The sequence below is a fragment of the Mus caroli genome, chromosome 5 (genome assembly GCF_900094665.2).
Source record: "Mus caroli chromosome 5, CAROLI_EIJ_v1.1, whole genome shotgun sequence".
In the NCBI taxonomy this organism is placed as follows: domain Eukaryota; kingdom Metazoa; phylum Chordata; class Mammalia; order Rodentia; family Muridae; genus Mus; species Mus caroli.
The window spans coordinates 79,720,599-79,739,136 of NC_034574.1; the positions used below are offsets into that span (position 1 = coordinate 79,720,599).

The 18,538-nt window shown below is 38.1% G+C and overlaps 1 protein-coding gene across 1 annotated transcript in view; it reads right to left on the reverse strand.

Moving 5' to 3' along the window:
• Positions 1-1,963: 1,963 nt before the first annotated feature.
• The window catches only part of LOC110295268 (transmembrane protease serine 11B-like protein), an 18,882-nt gene continuing 2,307 nt past the window's right edge, over positions 1,964-18,538 (reverse strand). The window contains exons 2-10 of the mRNA XM_021163754.1: positions 16,033-16,148; positions 11,675-11,793; positions 11,515-11,582; positions 8,844-9,004; positions 8,155-8,193; positions 6,934-7,108; positions 5,715-5,974; positions 5,124-5,266; positions 1,964-4,337 (exon numbers count right to left, since the gene is read on the reverse strand). Of these exons, the coding sequence (XP_021019413.1) occupies positions 4,176-4,337; positions 5,124-5,266; positions 5,715-5,974; positions 6,934-7,108; positions 8,155-8,193; positions 8,844-9,004; positions 11,515-11,582; positions 11,675-11,793; positions 16,033-16,148 (1,243 nt within the window). The 3' untranslated portion in view covers positions 1,964-4,175. The remainder of the gene's footprint in view (positions 4,338-5,123; positions 5,267-5,714; positions 5,975-6,933; positions 7,109-8,154; positions 8,194-8,843; positions 9,005-11,514; positions 11,583-11,674; positions 11,794-16,032; positions 16,149-18,538) is intronic.

Here is an 18,538-nt window from a genome sequence, read left to right on the forward strand (position 1 = left end):
CCACAGGAAGACCAACAGAGTCAACTAACCTGTACCCTTGGGGGCTCCCAACTAACCAAAAGACTGAGCATGGGCTGGACCTAGATATGCACCCTCACCCGACCACTGTGCACATATATAGATTTGTATCTTGGTCTTCATGCAAGTCTCCCAACAACTGAAGCAAAGGATATCCCTGAATCTGTTGGTTGCCTGTGGGTCCCATTCCCCTAACTGAGCTGCCTTGTCTGGCTTCAGTAAGGCGAGAATGCACCTCGTCCTGAAGTGACTCAATGTACCTGGGAGGAGGTAGGATGATACCCTGGTGGGTCCTCCTTCTCAGAGGATGGGAAAGGGGAATGGGAGAGGACCTGTGTGAAGGAATTCTGGGAGGAGAGGGAGGCATGATATTATAATGTAAAGTTAATACATAAATTTAAAAAAATAGTTACAGAAAAAAATCAAGTAATCAAACAAATAATAAAATCATATCAAAACAAATGAACACACAAAAAATATGAACTGCTCCAACTTCTTGTCAGAGCTCTTCCTTATCAGATCCTCTGTGAGTGGTGGGAGTGGGCAGGATGGGCATTGTTTTCTACTTTGGAGGAAGGTTATTAACCACTTTGTGTTTAGATTCTTTATCGGTACAAGTGGGTTAATAGCTTTCTTTATGGAATAGACAGAGGATTCGTTGGGATAGAGTCTTTAGGATCAATTCCTGATACACAGCAAGAACTTAACAGTTATTAAACACTATTGCTTAATTTACTATCAAGATGTCAATAATCATGTGAAAATAATTGTGATGAAATAGATTAAATATCAAGATAACTAATTGGAATTTAGTATGCCAAAGCTGCTTTAGGAGAATTGGTCTTTGAACAGTTGGAGAAATTGGAATTATGTGTGACATAAGAGAACTAAAATTATCACTTAAAAGTAAATTTATAACCTGGGTATGGTGACATAAGCCCACAATCTCAGCACCAAAACAAAACAAAAAACAAAAAACAGAACAATCCTTAGTTCAAAGAGGTTAATTTATTAAACTTTATGACAAGTGCATTGTGTGGCTACACATCATATATACATATTCAAGATATTTGACAACATAGAAAATTGTTATAAAACCAATATTTAGGAAAAAAGAAAAATGTTTAAAATATTTTCTTCTATAGAACCAGGAATATACAAGCACAGTGGAAAACTATCTACTTAGCCAGTATTGTTAAGAAAAACTGTCTCTTCTGAAGCCAGTTTAAGGTGCTAAACTTTAAATAAAATTTTAAAATCTTATAAAGACTTAAGAAGTCAATAGACGAAGATTTCAGAAAATGCTGATTAAAGATTTTATTTTCCAAGATTACTAGATTGAAGTCACTTGATTGTGGAGACTTGTGCCTCATATAAAATGTACTGGGATCATTTCCAGGAACTGTGGCACCAGACAGCTAGGTATTTACATTTTCCCTCAAAAAGCATGGTCCTACAGACACAATATGCCTATCTATCTTTCTTTCAATCTCTGATGCTGGCAACTCCATCCCTGACCCCACTGCTGCTTCTTGAAACACCTTATTCCCCACCTCATCTCTCTTCCAACACCCACAAATTCCATTGTATATGGCTGTCTCTCTGTTGCTGACAAGCTCAGGGTATCACATTATCCCATCACCATCACCCCCAGGCCTTTCTTACTGACTTTCTCTAGTTTCTTATTTCCACCAGGATGGTGGGCACAGCAAATCATGGGAATCTCTTGAATTGGAAAAAAAAAAAAAAAAAAAAAAAAGCCAGAATGCCTGGGATGTGGTGAGAATGTATAACCAGACTAATCCCAGGAAGAACAGTAGCCTTCCAAGGATCAGAAGCTCTGCGGAGGAGCCTGAAGCTGGCTTTGGTATCTGTATGTTCTGGGCTCTAAGGCTCTGACTTTCACCTCTGCAGCTTCTTGAAGAGTCACTTCTTAGATCAATTAAGAGAGCTGAAACTCATCAGGAAGATGAGTAATCACATTAGGAAGCTCCTCAGGCAGAAGGACTCCAATACAGGCTCGTGTGCTCACTTTCAAGTGGGAATAGAAACACTGACCTCACCCGCCCCCCCCTCCGCCCAAGAGGAAGGAAAAGCTAGCCTACTTAATGGTATGTCTATTAAATAAATATGCAATCAATCAAACTGTTACTGAATATAAAGATCTTCTTTTACTTTAATTAGGATAAACCATACATTTTTATTGAGTTCAGAAATAAATTTTTAGAGGGCAAAGAAATGACATTTATTAGTGTGCAAAAATACATTTATAGTATCAAGTTACATTTAAATTTTACTTTGCATTTTCTCATTTTCTACTTTCCTCAAGTTAACTGAATGCATGCTTTTTCTTTATGTTTTTATTTTTTAATTAGATACTTTCTTTATTTACATTTCAAATGTTATCCTTTCCTGTTTCCTCTCCAAAAATCACCTACCCCCTTCACTCCTCCCCCTTCTCCCCAACCCACCCCCTCCCACTTCCTGGCCCTGGCAATCCCCTATACTGGGGCATAGAGCCTTCATAAGACCAAGGGCCTCTCCTCCCATTGATGACTGACTAGGCCATCCTCTGGTGAAATCACCATCCTGACCTCAAGCTGTATTACAGAGCAGTTGTGATAAAAACTGCACAGTACTGATACAGGGACAGACAGGTAGATCAATGGAATAGAATTGAAGACCCAGAAATGAACCCACACACTTATGGTCACTTGATTTTTGACACAGGACCTAAAACCATCCATTGGAAAAAGGACAGCATTTTCAACAAATGGTGTTGGCTCAACGGGTGGTTAACAAGTAGAAGAATTGATCCATTTTTATCTCCTGGTACAAAGCTCAAGTCCAAGTGGATCATGGAACTCCACATAAAACCAAAGACACTGAAACTTATAGAGGGGAAAGTGGGGAAGAGCCTAAAGATATGGGCACAGGGGAAAAATTCCTGAAGAGGTAATTTTAAAAAATATATTACATATAAAGAATTTACACAGAATCTGTATTTATGCTGAAAAATTACTGTACTTATTTTCTATAACTTAAAACATATCTAATTTTATTGGTGGTGAGAAATTCAGAATGACTGCAGACCTGGTGAATGCATCTATAATAAGAGGTTGTCACTCATTACCTGTTTTCAGAGTAGGTCAGGTCACAGTCACAACCTTCCAAAAAGCTCTGACATGAAAATAGATCCCTCATGTTCCAACCCAACCTTTGGGAGGCACTACTGTCCCCTCATACAGTCTGGTAAATCACTACAGTCAACACCATGTTTCTACAGTTACAAAGTCTATATGATAAAACATAAGAACCTTATATACTGAAATAGCAGTAATGTAGACTGATAAGCCAGGGCACAAATAGTATTTTACCAGTATTTTGGTGGGAGTACTTTCTTGGCTAAGGGCTTCCTGAACTAAGAAACTCAAAGTCTCTAATTTTGTCTTGTTTAGTTTGATTAAAGGCTTACAAATATTCTCTTAGGGCTATAATTCTCTCAAAAATAACCATTATATACATTTTAAAAGCATGTAAAGTATTGAGTGGGAATGGCTCCACGGTTAAGAGGCCTGGATGTTCTTCCAATAGACTGGGGTTCAATTCCCAGCACCTATAGGGTGGCTCATATGGTCTGTAACTCCAGCCCAAGAGGATTCAGCTCCCTCTTCTGACCCCTAGGCATGTATGTGGTACAGGAAAAAACACTCATTCACCCCAAATAGTAATGTTTAAAACAAGCTGAGGGCTTGCTCAGTGATTAAGCATGAAAGCCTAAGGACTGCAAATGGAGTCCCCAGGATACTCATAAATACCTGGTGGGCATACAAGCCTGTCTATTCTTCCATCCTTAGAAGACAGAAATAGCCAGTTCTAACAGCAACATGAGTTGTAAGACAGTATATTTCTGAGAGCTCTTGCTTTGACCACGACCCTGTCTCAGTGAAATTATTGAGGATGATTCTTAACAACAGCTTATGCATCTACTTAGAGGCACACTTACATATATGAGCACAAACATACATTTACCCAAACATATGCAAAAACACACAGAGACACACACATATACAACAGGAAGGAATAAAGAATTGGATGTTCAGTGATATCATACCAGGCGATATGATCTGTATTCATTATTAAAAGATGATTTTCTACTAGATACCAGTTTTGGAGGCAATCCAATCACGGTAGGAAGTTACTCTCATATAGACCCCTGGCTTGTTGACTCTGCCACATTCATGCCCCCAGCTCACTATCCCAACAAGGTACCAAATGTCTCGAGAATTGGGATGAACTAGTGGTCCTCCAGAGTCACCCTAAAAAAAAAAAACAAAGAACATTTATCATTTTGACAGGTTCCTTTTAGACAATTTAACTACAGGAAAAGATGTCTCAGATGAAGTTGTGAATTATTGGTGCTCAATAGAGATCGAGGATCAAGGAGAGGTGTGTAGTTTAAATCCCTATACACCCCTAACCACCATTAGTACTGGTCAAATATATTCCCTGCTTCTCTTTTGTGAATATGAGAATTTGAAAGTATGATGTAAGAAGTTACAAGCTAGTTCTTGAGAAAGATTTTAGGGAATACATTGAAGTGTGCTTAAAATTTAGACTTTTATAGCTGAGAAAAACATCCAGAACTGTAGGCATGAGAGGGATAAGAAAATAAGAGTAATTTAGGGATGGCCCAAATATCTCCTAGACTTAACTTTTTCTGATCAACAGTTAAGAGATCAGAATTATAAATTATTATATATACTATACATAATGTAATATAATCTTCCTCTGCTTCCATTTTCTTACTTATGAAATGAGAATAATAGTACTTTCATCATACAGTTCTTATGAGAATTAAATGAATTAATACTTATGAATGACCAAGGACAGAACTCAACTCAGAGAAAATATATCATCAGTGTTTACTGAACACTTTTAAACATGGGCTACCTATGCACAATAATCACTTTAAATGGTTGCTGACAGGAATGTCAAAGCACACCTAAATGAAGAACAGAATGGTCTCCTCAATTATGAACTTAACAAAAGGATAGCAGTTGTTTCTACTCTCTGTGGCCCTTGTGAATGGTTTCCAGACTTACCTGGCAAGCATCGATACTGCCTTCCAAGTAGCCAGCACAGAGCATTGTGTCCACTATCCTGCCTCCATAAGCTTCTTCTGAATTGCAAGTATTTGTGTCAATAATTTTAATGGATGCTTTCTGAAGTAACAGTGGGGATTTACCTAAAGGAAACCAACATGTCAGTAAAACAGCATCTGAGACCCTGATCAGAATGGATACTGACTCTACGCTTCTAGGCATATGAACCTTTATTAACTCTTGCCTTGTTTTAGGATAAACACACCTATTTCTCTCGCCCCCAAACTAATGAAAACAATATTCAAAATATTCATTAGAAACACCTTTCAAGTGTTGCCAGTTTTTTTCCTTCCTACATAATTGGTCCATAAACTTTTCTATTAGTTTCTTCAGGACAGAGAGTTTCTATACCTAATCTGGCATCCTTTGAATATTTCAAACCACAACAGTTTGCAAGGTCTTGTGCAATGTTCCCTGAGAGATGGCGTGAAGAAATTGAATAGCTAGAACTGCCTTCAAAACCGTACTCAGAAAACGGCATGTTCACATTGCCCTTGAGTCTCTTACATTGACCTTGGCCATTCAACTCACCATTGTAAGAAAATGATCCCCATCCTGTAACAACGACTCCTTCACCTGGTGGAAAAATCTGGTTGGGTTCCGGAAGACAAACCCGATGTACATCATTATTGAATGAAACTTTTTCAGTGAGCTTTATAACTGCAACGTCATCATGATGTTCCCCCTTCACATAATCTTCATGAATAATAATCTCTTGAACAGAATGCTGCATGTAGGCTGGAGTTACTCTAGTGCCAAAGCTGACAGTTAAGTTTTTTGGATTATTTGTCCTGAGGGAACAAAAAAAACCCACATATTTTTGTACTTATTTTTACGTGACAGAAATACTACATTTTATAGTACATAGCAGCATCTATCACAAGCTTTTATGACATCAATATTTCCTTGCATTATAGCCCATTGCAACAATATCTGATTTTTCATTTTTTTCTGACTTATGTTGTATGTATGAGTGTTCTGCTCGCATGTATGTATGTCTATGCACCACATGTATATATTGAGCATGAAGGTGAGATGGCTTTGTATCCCTGTGACTGAAGTTACGGACAACTGGGTGTGGCCATATGTGTGCTAGGAACCAAACCCAGTTCCTCCTCAAGTAATCTTAACTGCTGATCCATTTCTCCAACTTCATATAATTCAATTTTTAAATTCATTTTTAAAACATCTTGTTTGAGTCTCTTCAGTGTACACTAGATAGACTGATATAGTATATGCCTTTTAAAAGCTGAAATTTAATGCAAGTTGGGTATACAGACAGGTAATTACAAATTCTTTATGTCTGCCCATATATTTAATGAGACAAATAAATGGGGGGGGGCATAAACCTCCATGCTTAAGAAAAAGGAAATTTCTGCTTTTAGAGAAAACAGCATTTTAGACTGAGTCATATTTGCTTATATGTTGGGTAGGATGGAGGAAGAGAAGAGATTCAATGTAGAATTTGAACAACTCCAGGTGGTTTAGAGTCTGAAGAATACAGCGATGAGGAAATAAGACTCATGCAAGATTTAAAAAAAGTATATCAAAAATGAATGGCATAAAAATCAATAAAAAAAAACTAATGGCTCTTCCTATTTTTAAGTGGTGAAGTAGGAAAGGTTGAGATAGGCTTTCCAGTAATTTACTTTTCAAACCAGGACTTGTGAGGATGGAAGACAATTCGCCTACGACAATACCTGTCCAGCTCCTCTGGTTCCCCTGACCTTAAAGAACATGACGATCTTACCCTTGAAAGCAATGAGCTGCTGTGAGTAGAAATCTTTCGCCGATCAGAGATGCCCCACAGTAGTGTTTACCATTCACTCTGAGACTCGCTTGCCATGGCCACTCTCCTTTGTGAGCAGTGGAACCTCCCGTGATTCTGTCGTAGGTTGCAGACATTCTTGGTCTTCTCCCACAGCCTTCAGAAGTGGTCCGTTTGATTTCATTGAGAATAGAAAGATATATATATTGGTGGCAATGCAGAAAGTGAACTGGGTTCTCAGCAGTTCTGGTTGGTTATCTCTGATGCTGTCAGCATCCAGCACTAGATAGGAATAGAATCATCCACACAGGAAGTGCCAGCATCCTCAAGAGCCCAAGAGTCAGTCAGTCTCTCTCTCTCTCTCTCTCTCTCTCTCTCTCTCTCTCTCTCTNTCTCTGTCTCTCTCTGTCTCTGTCTCTGTGTGTGTGTGTGTGTCTCCCTCTCTCTCACATACACACACATATAAGAAGACCAGCCTCTTCTTCTAAAAAAAAAAAAAGAAAGATTTATTTCATGTATGTGGGTACACTGTTGCTGTCTTCAGACACACCAGAAGAGGACATCAGATGCCCATTACAGATGGTTATGAGCCACCATGTGGTGGAAGGAATTAAACTCAGGACCTCTGGAAGAGCAGTCAGTGCTCTTAACCACTGAGCGATCTCCCTAGCCACCAAGAGTCTCTCACACAGTATCTTTAACCCGCGGAGAATAGGTAAGTTGTGGAAGGCAGAGTTGTGGTTAACCCATGGGTTCTCTCACTAGACTACTGGATTTAAATCCTGAGCGTATCGTTTGAGAACTGGATGAATCCAGGCAAGTATTACACTTCTTTTATTTATTTATGTATTTATGTATGTATGTATGTATGTATTTAATGTATATGACTACACTATTGCTCTCTTCAGACATACCAGAAGGGGGCATCCGATCCCATTACAGATGGCTGTGAGCCACCATGTGGTTCCTGTGAATGGAACTCAGGAACCCTGGAAGAGCAGAGTCAGTGCTCTTAACCACTGAGCCCTCTCTCCAGCCCAAATTTTGCACTTCTTTGTGCTTCTGTGCCATCATCTCTGAGATGTAATTCTAACCAAACCCCTCTGTGGAGCATTCTGAAGATTATTGCATGTAAAATGTATTGTTCCCTGCTGTAACGATCTTGACTGTTGTGGTTTTCACTGGAAAGTGATTTGAACTTACGGTTGTTGATAATCTTCTCAGCATCAAACTTACTGATTTCTGAAATAGAACCAAAAATCCACAGTTATTTTAAGCAGGGCAGTGGTGATAACATTTCCCACAGACCAGAAGTGATTGGGCATCCAGAGCAAAGTATTATAGAAAGAAAAGAATTAGCTTATTGGAAATTTTCTTCTGCTACATGTACATTTTAACATATTGTATTAAAGTAACATCTTTATACTTCCACTTGAGAAATTACATTTTCATTATCTGGAGCTAATGTTTTCATTAACATCATCTAATGTCAAAAATCAGGACTATCTCCTCTTGAAAAAAGATTAAGTTCCATAAGTGAATTTGATTCATGTCACTATATAAAAAGAACTACTAAAAAGTAACAAGGATTAAAAGTGCAAATCTAATGTTAATTTGCATACATCAATGAAATATAAACAAAACACATCATCACTTACAATGTTTGCTAAATGTATTAATATATAGTGTAGAAGAGGAAGCTGTCCCTTTTGTTCTAAGCAACCACAAAATGTAGCATTACTAGGAAAGGAATGAAAGAATGAATTTTCTCTGATCTATGATAACATTCATTTAAAATTATACTAAAGGTAGTCTTTATACTTGGTGTTTATGACATGTCCTAGGCACAAAATGATAAAGTAGCATTGTGCTCATCCAATAGGTGTGCTTACCCATGAGCTTCAGAGACCCAGGATCTGTAGTCAGGGATTCTGAGTTGTTCTCCAGCATCTGACGTAAGATGCTTTCGATTCTCCTTCTTAGGTTTTCCTTGTTTGACCAGGGATCCTTAAACACCAGCCATATACGTGCTGTCACACTGTTGTTATCAGGACTGGAGACAACATAAAGTTTTCAGACGGTGTTAAAACTTACATTTCCTTCTTTACTCTTTCTTATCTTGATTCTTTCCCCTCTCTATGTACAATAACATCACTCAAGATGAAGCTTTTAGTCTGCCATATGCTTACATGTATGTGTCAACTGAAGATGCACAGCTCTCCTATGCATTTTGGAGTTATATATACCTGTCAGAAACAGAACTAGCCTGACGTACAAAGGAAAGATGATCACCAAAGTACTGAGTGTTATCTCTGCATTCGACAATCACTTGTTGAGTAATTGCTGTAGATGTGCAACTTTGCTGAATTTCACTGAGTGAAGACTAAGTGAAGGCTCAGTTGCTACCTTCTAGGAATTTTCAGACTTTTATGAGAGATAAGGTATGTGTGAAAAGAACTATGACAAATGAGGCAGAGAAAGTAAGACATTTTTTACTAGAGGTATTTGGAGGAGTTACACGTAATTTTTACCTAAAGTGTTAATGAAAATTTCATGTAAACATTAATATACAATGGACATTAAAGTACTTTTATTTATATTTCATCATCAAACTAAAAATTTCAAGCTAAGATTAAGAGAGCTATATCACATAATAGCCATTGGTAATAATATCAATTAGCATTTATTGGTTAGTGCTATGTTACAGATACTTTGTTGTTACATTTATTATTGTATGTTTTATCATCTCTTCTTATCTATAGTAAGAGTTTTGTGATTTGGTTTTATCAACAATGTTATTAACTCAATATCTTAGAGATTACGTAATGCATTCAGGAGTATACCACTACCAAAGTAGGAATTTTACTCAGTGAAGATGATAGACTCTATACTATACTCTGTATTCTTTACATTATATAGTGTTGTCCTATTCCTAGTTACTCAGTATCTAGGAGACTGAACTTAGATGTAGAAAGGCTTTAATGCTAGCCAGTGCACAGCAACAGTGACAAAACATAAAACTGACCTGGAGATAATTTGACTATGATGTATAAGGCAGCCTTGTGTGGCTTGGGAAAAGTAACAAGTTCTAAGAGTCTTCATTTGAAGGCTGCTAGTGGAAGACTCACCTCCAGGCAGTTAGGAGTAGGGACTCAAAGCCCTCGCCCACAGTGACACACTTACTCCAACAAAGCCACACTGACTTCAACAAGGCCACACCTCCAAATAGTACCATTCCCTGAGCCAAGCATATACAAACTATCACACCTCCCAATTTGAGGAATGGGGTTAGACTCCAGAATCCAAGCAAAGCCAGATGCAGTAGTGCACATCTCTAATCATAGTTACTCCTGTGTGAAGATGGGAAAAGAGTAACAAGACTGAACAATGGACGTGTGGGTATTGCTTATGATCCCTGGGGACGGTGTCTGCAAGGAGCCTCAATAATGTATTATAAACTAATAATTCCTATAGCCTACTTAGTTCATGTGAATTTGGTGTGTGTAGAATTACATGCCAAAGAGAAACACGCATCTCCTATGATCTCTTCTTCACTTTGTCTGGAATCTTGCTACCTACAGACACCTGAATTCAATCCATGGGTTAAAAAAAAAAACAGAAACACACACATGTGCACATGCACACTGTGTTCAGACACCTCAGAGAGGTACATAGGTCCTTCAACTTTAGTTCTCCATTTTGCCTAATAGTAAAACTAACCCAAGGTTAATGCTAATGGGAGCCTTAATCTATTCTGAGCTTGTCAATTCTAGGAGTCACGTGAGTCCAGAAAAGGCAGAAGAAAGGTAGACATTGGTGGCATTGATAAAAGTAAAACGTTTGTCTTCATTTGAAATGCGTTTATAAATCTGAGATACACTCGAAAAAGGAAATACGTTTATGTGCAAATATTTTGATGTATATTATCTTCTGATTTTGCATGCAAGTCTATGACAAAGGCAAGAAAGCTGTTGTTACTGATATTTCATAACACAGAGAAAGATCAACTGGTCATGTGACTGTTTTAAGGCTCTGTGACCATTAAATTATAAAATCTAGGCTCATGTTATACTGTCCCTATTCTGAGATTCCCTCTACTATACTTTGCTACTTAATCTCATGTGCAGGGAACACTTCTATTTCTTTTTCATGGTGCATGGAAGCCTTTTGTGGCATCAAAGCCTGGTACATGTGTGATCCTACTCTGTATAGAACAGTTTCAAAAGACTTTCAACTGACTTTCAAGTAGAAAGACAGAAGAAACAGAATCTATATTTTTATACTCATTAATACAACTAACAGAAGATCATCAAATGTTTGACTTGGGAACCGTTGAATGGTTCCCTTAAACCTAATAACTTAACCACATAAGCACAAGTTTTGTTTTGGTGTCATATTGAACAATTAGGCTGACATGTATGATAGTGTCAGTGCTTAGTTATTTTTGGCAATGACTGTGACATATCAGAAGATTCTAGATTCATTCTCCCTGGAGCACTTGAAGAATAATAATATGTATGATGGCTTTATCTCTTTTTCTGATGATTAATGATAGTTACTTACACCAATGTGATGATCTGAGAGTTAATATATTGTTTGTAAATGTTAGAATTCTGAAAGGCATCAACCATCTGTTAAGAGAGAGAACATAGAGTTCAACATCAAATTTCAATAATATATTTATACTTTAAACAGTTAACAAATACAATAAAATCCAGCTTACTTTATTCTCAAGGGCTTTACTGAGGTAGTTACTTTCTAGTGATGTCTCCCTTTCATAATTTCTGTCATATGGAATATTCAGCACTTTAAAACCACCTTGATAGTAGTAGATCTTGTTTTCTGTGAGATAAAAATTATCCAAGCACTATTTAAATTAAATGTACTTCAAAGCAAGACTTGGATTGCATAATAACACAAAGCTCATTAGATATTGATTGCCCCTTATGATTAGTATTTCTTCAACAACTGAGTAAATCATCTTGGAGTTGTAGAAAATAGTTTTAAAACCAATAATAGAAAACACATACTCAGAGAGAGAAAGAGAGAGAATTACAAAGAAGAATAACATATTTTATCTTTGTATGTATGTATGTGCATACACATGATTTGTGTGTCTGATGTACACATGTGCATGTATATTTGTGTGTGAGAGCTGGGATGTGCAAGTGCCACTGCACACGTGTGAAAGTCAGAGGACACCCTCAGGAATAAGTCCTTACCTTCTATGTTACTTGAGAGAAGGTCTCTTTTGTTTGCCTCAGTGTATGTCTGGATAACTGGCCTGTAAGCTTCCAAGGGTTCTCTTATAACAAACAACCTCCCATCTTCACACAGGAGTAACTATGATTAGAGATGTGCACTACTGCATCTGGCTTTGCTTGGATTCTGGAGTCTAACCCCATTCCTCAAATTGGGAGGTGTGATAGTTTGTATATGCTTGGCTCAGGGAATGGTACTATTTGGAGGTGTGGCCTTGTTGAAGTCAGTGTGGCTTTGTTGGAGTAAGTGTGTCACTGTGGGCGAGGGCTTTGAGTCCCTACTCCTAACTGCCTGGAGGTGAGTCTTCCACTAGCAGCCTTCAAATGAAGACTCTTAGAACTCTCTGCAACATCCCTGCTTGGATGCTGCCGTGCTCTTGCCTTGACAATAATGGACTGAACCTCTGAACCTGTAAGCCAACCCCAATTAAATGTTGTCATTATAAGAGTTGCCTTGGTATATAGCATCTGCCTAGAAAACCACCCATTTCATCTAGGTTTTCCAGTTTTGTTGAGTATAGGCTTTTATAGGAGGATCTGATGATTTTTTGAATTTCCTCTTTTTCTGTTGTTATATCTCTCTTTTCATTTCTGATTTTCTTAATTTGGATGCTGCCTCTTGGCCCTTTATTTAGTTTGGCTAGGGATTTATCTATCTTGTTGATTCTTTCAAAGAACCAGCTTTTGGTTTTGCTGATTCTTTGTATTGTTTTCATTAAATTCCAGGAAAAGGACAGCCAGGTCTGTGTTCATTCAGAGATGATGCACCTAACCCTCAAAAACTGGAGGCCCCAGGGAGTCTAGAGGTCAGGTGGGGTGGGGGTGGGGACATCCACATGGAGACAGGTGGCTGGGGAGGAGGTATGGGATTTGTAACAGTCAGACGGTGGATGAAGGGAATAAAATATGGGGTGTAAAGAAAACAATAAAAAAAAAATAAAATAATAATACTATTATATAGGAAAAAAAAAGAGTTCCCTTGGTCATGGTGTTTGATCACAGCAGTAAAAACCAAACTAAGTCAGGAAGCAAATTCCTTACCAACTGAGCAAATCTTCTCAACCTTAAGAACAAGATCTTGAATAAGACAGAAAGAACTGTATACTATAATAACTTCTGCTTGAATAATCAGTTGCCAGACTATAGATTTTTAAAGTTATTATTTGTGGGGAGCGGGTGTGGCGGCAGTCCCAAAGGCGCCAGGGACTGCAGCTAAGTCGTATGACTTGCACCTGACTTCCTCATATAAACCACAAACATCGTGAGAGCTGCGCAGGTGTACCAGGTTACTGGTAAATCCATTTTGGTGGAGATATGCCCCTGCTACCCTGATTAGCTGAAGCTGCGTACCTGGTGAGGTGATGTGGCCTGCTGTGAGTGGATGAGAACTGATAGTATATAAGAGTGAGAGGCCCAGGGCTCGGGGTTCTTTCGCCTACACAGTCAATATGCAGCCCAATAAACGTGTGCAAAAGGATCCTATTGTGGTGTCTTTCTTGCTGGCGAGACGGGCGCTCACAATTATTCATTAAGTATTACTATTAGATGATACTATAGAAAAATCTTAAGAAATATACTAATTTTTCAAGAGAAATATAGTCTCAAAGTAATTAGGTAACTAACCTAATATTATAATCTATTAAGACAGACCAATGATAAAAACTCCATCATCTGAATGCAAGGCATACAGATAATACATTACATTACATTCCTCAACTTTCACAGATACTAATGTTACACACACACACACACACACACACAGTCAAAAGGCATTTGCTGTTGTCAGAAGACAATCCCCAGTAAAAATGACAAAGATGAACAAAATAACTGACAACAAATGTCAGGCTGTAAGGAAAAAGGAACTCCCATCACTGCTGCTGAATGCAACTTGGTACAGTAATTCTGGAGATTGGTTTGGAAAATTCTCAAAAAGGAAATCTACCACATGATCCAGCTTGGGCACTCCAAGGTATATGCCCAAAGGGGTCTATATCCTATTAAACAGACCCATGAAAAGCCATGATCATCAACTATATTCACAGTACCTAGGAAATGGAAACTACCTAAATGCCCTTCAACAGATGAATGGATAATAACAATGTGGAACGTGTGCACACTGGAATACTATTCACGGTGTAAAGAAAAATGAGAGTGTGAGATTTTCAGGTAAAGGAAAAGATTGAGGAAATATTATCCTGTGTGGGGTAACTCAGAAAGAACCAGGAGGACACATGCCACATATTCTCTCTCAACTGATGTCCCTGGCTCCAAATCTTCAGATGCTAGTATACAACACGGAGTAACCTTGGATACCAAACGAGTAGATTGATGACCCCATCAGAGAAGATTCTCTTTTCAGAAAATGAAGACCATCACAGACAACCACATTGGATAAAATAAAGAGATCAAGAGACCACAGAAAACCAACTGGAGTACATAAATCTCTATCACAGCTCTTGCAATCACAGCTCAGAGATGGAAGTCTGCAGTCCTAGCAATGACTCCATACAAGACCTACACAGGTCTACCTGAAATGGGATCTTAGAGCTGAGAGAAGTAGACACATGCCCATATCCCTAACCCAGCAGCTATCTCCATTTGATAACCACTTGCCATTGAAAATTAATTTTCTCCAAGGGAATCCCTCCAGAGAAACAAAACACTCCTAAGGGTTGGTCACATGCCCAGCAGTAAACGGCCAGCACAGAGTGAACTCCATAGCATCTTTGGAAGTTCCTTGCCTTGTGATGTTAATTTGGGGCTTTTTTGAAACCCTAATGACACATTACCATATACATTATGAATTTTTGCTTTGTGTTTTTATGTGATTCCTGTGGGTGTAAATGTCTGTGTCTCTGCATCTATCGAGACTTCTTGTGCTTTTTCTTTGGTCTTTTTCCATTTGCTTATTTGTTTATATTGTACTATTTTTTATTTGTTTTTTTTATTTGTTTTATTTTATTATCCCTTGGATGTCAATTGTTTTCTAATGCAAACAGAATATACGGTATGGAAAATATCTATTTGCAATAAAAGGAAATAAAAAATTAAGTGGCTGCGAAGACAAGACTTGGAAGAATGGCAATGTCCATGGACATATTAACACAAAGACATTTTCATGGGTCTCCACCCCTGGACAAGGCCGCAAACTGATGACACTTGGGATGGGGAGAATTAGCCAATTTCAAGAATAAACCCCTTTATTGCTCATCCAATACACAGTGGAAACCATATACATGTACCACCAACAAAGACACGTTTGGCAGGTTGTTATTTATATACTTTTGGGGGAGGGGGTTGTGTGTGTGCAACAATAACAATCAAAGAAAATGAGGCTATCATAAAAGTGGGAGGCATAGGGAGGGCTGGAGAGAAGCCAGCTGGGACAGGCTGGAGGGAGGAAGAAAATGGGGTAAAGTGATATGGTTTTATTTTAACAAAAAAAGTCCAACATTTTAAATCTATTTAGAAGGATTTCTAAATTGTCTTTCTTATTAATAACTGACTAGCTCAAATGTCAATATCCCTTGAATTCTCGTCTTCACATACAATAACTATAAAACTTTAATTACACAATAACAAAACACGACACAGTAGAATAAGTTCTTTTGCTTGTCTATAAGATATCTGCTCATTTGTGTCTAAATTGATATTCATTCTTTTATTTGTGTGTAGGAGAAGTGCTTCTGTAGTACAACATTGCAGGATCGGGGTCCCCAGTAGTGGGAGATAATCCATATATTGCAATTGCTTCTTTACATCTCACAGAAATTTAAATAAACAGCACAACAAAGACAAATTAAGACAAATGCATACCAACCTACTGCCAGAAAGTGAACTAAGAGTCCAATAATTAGCCCAAGAGCTGCCAGCACTCCAAGCACACTGAGGATGATTAGCCATGGCGGGAAAGATTTGCGGGATGCTATGACTGGTCTGCAAATGGAGGAAATGAAAAATATATCATGAAACATATATTTCTCTGTATTATGTTCCTCTTGCTGCCTATGAAAGCATCACAATTAGGTACAGAAACATTAAAAGACAAAGAAGAATGGGGGCAAGAGGTCAGCAAGATAGCTCAGAGGGTAGAAGTGTTTTCCTGTGGAGCCTCATGACTTGAGTTTTATCTCAGGAGTCCACCCACGTGGTGGAAGGAGAAAGCTGAGTCTTTTGGGCTGTCTTCCAATATGCACTTATATAGCATGGTGCACACACACACAAACACACACAAATGAAATGTAAAAATTTTAAAGAAAATGGAGGAGAAAGATAAAAAGTGATTTTCTTAAATGTTACTTTATGAAAATTTTTCTCTTTTTTCCCATCTCTACACTATAAAAGTATTTTTCCAGAATATGGTTGTTGCTATTATATCTACTATGAGGAAGAACCATTTCTTTCCCATTATCAATGGAAAGAAATAGAGTTTGTGTCCTTCAGGAAAGATGTCAGTCCAGACAGGAAGGGAGAAGAGAAATACCTTAGAAAAATTTTATAGCTAAGACTGTCTAAACACGATTATGCGCCAATACTATTACATCCTAATGCACAATACATGTGAAAATGTCAAGTTCTATCCTGGAAGAGAGCAGTGTCTATCCATCTTATTAGCTTATTGTTGTGGTTGAAGTAAATCTTTTCTATAAAAGGCATGTAACAGTAGATCTACAAGTTAGGTGTGTATTATGTCTCAAGCAACCTATGTGGTTGAAAGCCTTGGACAGAGTTGAGATTAGAATCTACAGGAATTTATTAGGAAAAAAAAGTCGTTCTTACCCTATTATACTCTTGCCTCTTGTCTCCTTACTCCCAATTCCCTTCCCTCCTTTCTCCATGTGGCCATGGCTGGCCCACATTTCTCTACTCTCTCCTTCTCTCTGCTACCCTCTTAACTCCCCTCCAAATGCCCTAAATAAACTCTATTCTATACAAAAAAAAAAAAAAAAAGAAAAGAAGACTGGGCAGACAGTTTAGAGAGAAGAAATAACATGTGGTGCTCAAATCATGACTGATGGCTGGCAGTTTAGTTTCTGTGCCACACTGAGTCATGAATCTGACCATGTCAAATCACACAAGGTTCTGAGGACACACCAGTCTCTTCAAATCCACGTCATGGTTACACACTCTGTACTTTTGTCTGATACATTCACCTCATGTTCCCCCAGTGACCTGTCACTCAAACATCATCTTTCCATTCTGGCTCTTTCTCTTCATTAGCATTTTCTATCATGTCCAAACTTTCTATGGTCTCACATTGAGAATATATTTTTTTAATTTTTACATATAATTCCCTTTATCTCTCATCATTAGCATCCTGGAGCCTAGGGCTATTGTTTTTATACTTTGATCATAGTTGGGAACCTAGCATCACAGATATTTGGGAAACAAGTAGATGAATGAAACCAGGCAGACCAACAACCATTATCTTGTGAGATAAAGCTTGCAAAAGGACACAGACCGATTAGGACTTGTATTTTTATCCTCTTAAATTACTCACAGGAGCCAGGCATGGTGGTGCACGCCTTTAATCCCAGCATTCGAGAGGCAGAGGCAGTCGAATTTCTGAGTTCGAGGCCAGCCTGGTCTACAAAGTGAGTTCCAGGACAGCCAGGGCTATACAGAGAAACCAGGTCTCGAGGAAAAAAAAATACTCACAGGAGAGCTTATACTGCTTAGGAAGAAAAACACCAGCAGGCAGCATTCATGACCATAATTGAAAGAAGAAGGAAAATGACAGGTGGGGACATCCAGAGCTGAGACTATTTTATTATAATCCTTGGGAACAGAACAATAGAAACCTGGGTGGTGATATTGAGAAGGGGAAGAAAATGAACTATTTGAGAAAGTTTACAGACCACAAATATTTGCCAGAACTTGGGAACTATATTGATAAAGGGGAGGGATACGTTTTATATGGGAGTGCAAAATGAAACCTACAGGAGATCACTTGAGAATAAATTAAAAAAAACAAAAACAAAAACGTTTTTGAAACCTGGAGTTTGAAGGATTTCTAGATTTCCAGTACATATCAGATATGCCATGCTGATGCTTAACTGAAGAGCCACAACTGTGGCTAAGAACTTAGCAAGCATTGCATGCAGGAAGAATAGAGACTGTAAAACTGGACCAGTGTGTGAGAGGGATTAAAAGGCTTCACCAAATTAGAATTTCTCTTTCTCTTTCTCTTTCTGGGGTAAAATATTTGTTTCCAGCCATAGTGATTGAGTTGTCATAAGCTTTTGATGTGTTTCCTGAATTTTCCATTTTAAAATCTTGGTGGCCCTTTAACGTATACATCTCTCTTTATTTATTTTTTTTTTTTT